Raw genomic sequence first — 5,190 nt, 5'->3', positions numbered from 1 at the left:
GGGGCGCGGGTGGTGATACTTTCCATGAGGGTGGGTCTTCCCCAGCCTGCAGGAGACGGTGGCTGCTCCAGGATGGGGCAGATCCCAGGCATGGCTTCAACCTCAGGGCTGGTGGGTTTGAGCTCCCCCCTGTTAAACGCTGGGGATGCAGTGGGGAGCGGGGCTGGAGCCAACCCTGCCCTTTGCACCCCTTTGGGGCTGCCCCTCGGTGCTGAAAAGCCATAACTGTTTTGGGCACCGACCCCGGCTGCTGCCTGCTGGGGGAAAGGGCCGAGGGAAGCGGGATTTTGGTGTGTCCACGGCCAGGCTGGGCTCCCTGCCAGCCCCTGCCTGTCCGGAGCCCTGTCCCACCTCGATGCCGCCATGAGCTGCAGCCCATACTGTGAACATGACCCCCTTTTTTGCAGGGGCACTCTTTTTATCCGCAGCTCTTTAGGCAGAGGGTTTCCCCCGCTTTGAGCTTCCCAGGGCCTCTGCTGTGGCTCCGAGGTGTTCAGAGCTAAGCTTCGAAGGTATTTTTCAGTCCTGCTCTTGCATCTGATGCTCCCCTGAGGCTGTGGAAGGAGGCTTGTGCTTCCCCATGTGGGCTTCTCACTGGATGGAGAGGCAGGACTCGGCATGGGGGGGCTTCTTTTCCCCTTATTTCAGTGAAATTCCCTTTTTGAAAGCGGAGAAGCAGCACGTACCGTCTTTGTAGTGCCATGCTGGGAGGCAGGCATGGAGAAAAACACTCTGGGGGGTTTGTGTGGCTGCTCTTGAAGCCCACAGATGCCTCGGGAAGCCATCGGTGCTCCCGCCTTTCATTTCTGCCTCGAGTCCGTGCTGTTACCCCTTTCCCTTTTTCGAAGTGTAGAGACCCAGGTGGCCCTCCCCACCTCAAACGGTGCTGGACAGACAGAGAAGCACAGGACAGGGGCAGTCACTGAGGCTGCACGTCCCTGCCTGCCCCCAGCCCTGGGCTGCTGCTCCCCAGCATCTCCTCCTCCCTCCCACCGGCCTCGGTGTGAAGGCAGGTCCTTCCTGGGGTCCGGGTGACTCTGCTGGGCTGGTTTGGACCCGGGCTGGTGCCGGGCTGTCTCTCCCCTGGTACGTTATTGCTTTGGTGCTGGTGGGTCTCAGCGCTGTTAAATGGGGGTAGGTGTGAATCCCCTAGCCGGGATGTCCTGGAATGAGTATTCAAGGGCTGGGAGCTTGGCTCCCTCTGTCCACAGCCACTCTCCAGGTGACCCCAGGAGCTCCGTGGCACCTGCATCCCTCCCTGCCTCCCTTCCTCTACCACGGGCCAGTTTTCAGCCCTGCTCTGTCCCTCTGGTGCTGCTCCAGCCAAAGACAGACACTTCACCTCATTTGTCTCTTTTTGATACTTTTTTAAAAAGCTGTGGGTTTTTTTCCCCCTTAATAAATTTCTACCTGTATTTAATGAGCCGCACAAGGCCTCTTTTCCCTTCTTGGGCACGGGGACACGGCGCTCTTAGGGTGCTCTGGTTGTTTTGGTGATGGCATGGCAGGGAGAGAGGCAGAGATGGGAGTGCCTGGGACCAGTGCCCTGATGCGCAGGGCTGCACTGTCCCCTGGTACCCCTCAAACCCCTCCCTAGGAGGAGGACAGGGTTTTGGAGGGTCTCGAGCAGAAGGGGAAGCCAAATGCTTGGAGCAAAAAGACCCACGGAGCCTCCTGACCCTGCCCAAGGGCACAGCCACCCCTGCCTGTATCCCACCCTTCATCGAATGACCCGGGGCTGGATTTGCCCCATCTCCCCCAAAGCTGAGATGCCCCAGGGGGTATTGGATAGCTCCCGTCGTGCCAGCTGGTGCCCTCCCTCCGGCTGTCATGGCGAGGTGGTGGTTGGAGCCGTGCAGGAACGCACACAGGCCGCGTAGAAAACCACTGCCACGTCTTTATTTGCTGCTTCACAACAGCCCGAGGCGTTTGCAGAAGGCTTGTCCTGGGCCAGTCGTGGGTCTGGGGCGGAGGGGGGGGGGGGCCTGGTTGGGACTGGCCCCCCGGGGAGGCTCTGCAATGTGCGGCTGGGGGTGGCTGTGGGCTGGGGGTATGCTCCAAGGGGTCTGGAAAAATGTCTGCAGGCAGGGGGGGGGCAGCTGCCAGTGTGCAGGCGGGGGGGGGGCAGCTGCCAGGACCCCTGCCTGGTCTGGGGGCTGCTCAGGGAGGGCTTGGCGGTGGTGTGCTTCACTTGTGGTGTTGGTGTCTGCAGTGGGAGGGGGTGCAGGGTTGGGGGGCACATGTACGTATGGGCTCTGCTGGATGTCTCAGCAAAACGTGGCTGAGTGCCCTTAAATCAGCGGAGCGCCCCAGCTGCTCCTAGACAATGCCTTTCCATCCCCGTGGGGCACATGGCCCTGCAGCCTGCCCAGGCTTGCCGGCTCAGCCCTGGCTAAAGCAGAGCCCGGGGGGCCAGTGCTTCCAGCGGGGCCAGGCCAGAGATTTCTGTCCCCAGCCCTGTGGGGCTGGGATGGGACCGGGCTGATCTCCTGGCTTGAAGGCAGACGTGGCAGAGGCAGTAGCTATAGCCAGGGCCAGCCAGGGAAGATGTATAGCCGTGGCGGGGATGGAGAGGGGTCACAGCCTCTTATTTCCCCCCACCACGACCCCCCCAGCAGGGCTGGACGGGAGGAGGCTCAGCAGCCACTGTTCCTGCGCATGAAGGCATGTCCCCGGACGGGATGCTGCATCTCGATGAAGGCCAGCTCCCCCACTGTCACCTCGCAGGGACCCACCGCCTTGAAACCGCACTTCTGGTAGAAGGGCACGAGGAAATCTTCGCACATGAGCAGGGCGCGCCGGGCGAAAGGCAGGCACCGCAGGTACTGCAGGTACCGCCACATGAGGATGGAGCCCTTGCCCTGCTGCCGGAAGGTGCGGTGCACGGCCAGCACGTGGATGTGCACTGCTGTGCCCCGCGGCTGGTGCAGGGTCAGCGCTGCCTGCCAAGGGGGGAGCGGGGGGTTAGTGTGATCAGGGGGTCCCATCCTGCATGTGTCTTGGTTCCCGACCCCAATGAACCAGGGTTCACGTCTTCCCCCAAAGGGAGAAGGGTCCCGGTGCCATCCCCCTTCACCTCCCCCCATCATCCCTGCAGGTTTTTAATTTTAAAATGAATGTTGTGGGGAATTACTGAGCATATTTTTTAACAGCATCAGTAAAATATTAATTAATGAGAAAGTTCATTTCCACCAGAGCAGCCCTGTAGCAAATAGTCTTAGGAGAAGATTGGTGAGTAGCCTCAGGGCCCCAGGGAGCTTCTCCTCGTCCCCAGGCACTGGCAGTGCCTCTCTGAGCACGCAAGCCAGGAAGAACATGGTCCGGCTCTTACCTGGCTGAGCCTGTCCTGGTCCCAGAGGGAGCCGATGATGAATGCCACGAGCCGCCCTTCTTCAAACCAGCCGAGGGAGAGCTCCGGGCACAGGTTCAGAAAGTGACGGATCTCATCCAGGTGGAGGGGACAGTCCCCAGAGACGGATATAAAGGCTGGAGGGGGACGGCGGCGAGCACAGTGAGGGGGACCCAGACAACCTCCCCGGCGCTGATGTAGGGGTGGGAAGTGGGATGTGGTGGGGAGAGATGGCATGCGTCCTGCTGCCTACTTGGCCTAAAGGAGCTCTAAGGGACAGGATGGCTCCCGGGGGCAGCTCTGCTCCTCCAGAGGCAGCCCCCCGCAGCCCAGGGACTGGCTCCCCGCTCCCGTTGCTGATTCCAGGGCTACAGCAGCGGGCGCTGAGATGACCCCTTCCTCCTGGCATCTCCCCGGCTGCCCTCACCCTTTGGAGAGGAGGGAGAAATGGGCCGGGTGAATCTGAGTGAGGGGAGCTCAGGGTGCCTGGGATGGAGGGGAGGGGGAAGGCTGCTGGGGGGTGCATCTCAAAGTGCCCCTGTGCAATAGGAGACTGAGCATGGTGTCCTTCCTCCCACCTTCCCCTCTCCTGTCCGCTCGCCTCTGGCAGGGCTGTTTCGGGACAGCTGCTCCCCACTCGCCTGGTCCTGCTCTGGGATTGCCTCCCACCATCCCCACCCCGGGCAGCTGGGTGAGCTGGGGGCTGTGGTTCTCCACCTCCTTAATCACAGCCTCCCCCACCTCGTTAGGGAGCCCGTGGTGACCTGGCCACAAGTCACGGCGGCTGGCTCCCTCCCTCATCACCCACGAGGGCATGCGTGGGGGTTTTGCCACCACGGTGTGCCCCCAAGGAGCGTGAGGGACTGGTGGAGGGAAGGGACGGGGCATCTCCAGCCGACGCCACCAGGCAGCACCTCCCCGGGGCAGCCCCTTACCTTCCCGCTCGATCTCGAACACGCTGACGGCGTCCTCGGGGCTGAGGCAGCGAAACTCGCTGGCGGGCAGCGTGTGGCGGCGCTGGCCCCCGGGCGAGCTTTGGGGGGACCTCAGTTGAACGGGCTTCAGGAAAGGCAATGTGTTAAGCGCCAACATCCTCCTCCTCCTCCTCGTCCTCCTGCCCTGCTTCCCACCGCTTCCTCTGCTCAGGGCAGCCTCTGCCGGCTCCCAGCCCCAGCACGGCACCCTTTATTTCAGCCAATATCCTCCAGCACTCTTAGCCGCTGAAAATACCTGTTGATCACACACAGGATTAGGCTGCTTGCCACCCTATTCCTATATATATGTGTGTGTATATATATACAGCAAATACCCGCCCACAGTGACCTCATTTGCCGGTCTGCCATCGCTGGGACCGGCAGCCTGGCACCAGCCACAGGCTGTAGCAAACCCACGGCGCCAGGGACCAGGAGAACAAAAGCCCAGTGATCTGCTAGGGGCTCCAGGTGGTGGGACAGAGCAGGGACAGGGGCTGTTAGAGCTGGAGCAGGGGGAGCAGGCATGGGGCTGAGCATCCTGCCCAACATCTCCCAACTCATGGCAAAGCCAGGCGGTGGGACAGGCAGGAGAGCCCTGGGGCAAGTCCAGCCACTGCCCTGGGGACAGGCAGGGTGGGATGTGGCTGCAGGAAGCCAAGGGGCTGCAAAATAAGCTTCTCTGGGTGAATGCTCCCTGCGACCCCCTCGCGTTTGTGGTGCTGCACGGCTGTATGCGAGCAAGAGGTCAGGGCCAGGCCACTATGCACGCCCCGTGGTGCCCCGGCATACCCATACCCGGCAGCCAGAGCTGCCTCCCAGAGACAGCCTGAGCTGCCGGGATTTACTCCCTTTCCCGGCTCACTCTCG

General features: G+C 61.9%; 1 protein-coding gene across 1 annotated transcript; it reads right to left on the bottom strand.

The window, feature by feature from the left end:
- Nucleotides 1-2,636: 2,636 nt before the first annotated feature.
- On the bottom strand, nucleotides 2,637-4,441 carry AANAT (aralkylamine N-acetyltransferase). Its single transcript, XM_009328902.1, has 3 exons — nucleotides 4,285-4,441; nucleotides 3,332-3,486; nucleotides 2,637-2,942 (listed from the first exon to the last, which is right to left on the bottom strand). Exons 1-3 carry the CDS (start codon nucleotides 4,439-4,441, stop codon nucleotides 2,637-2,639), a joined length of 618 nt encoding a protein of 205 aa, XP_009327177.1.
- Nucleotides 4,442-5,190: the final 749 nt, after the last annotated feature.

This window comes from Pygoscelis adeliae, unplaced genomic scaffold (assembly GCF_000699105.1).
Source record: "Pygoscelis adeliae isolate BGI_AS28 unplaced genomic scaffold, ASM69910v1 Scaffold637, whole genome shotgun sequence".
Lineage (NCBI taxonomy): Eukaryota > Metazoa > Chordata > Aves > Sphenisciformes > Spheniscidae > Pygoscelis > Pygoscelis adeliae.
The sequence above is the reverse complement of the archived record's forward strand: the minus strand, read 5'-3'. Positions and strand labels throughout refer to the sequence as shown.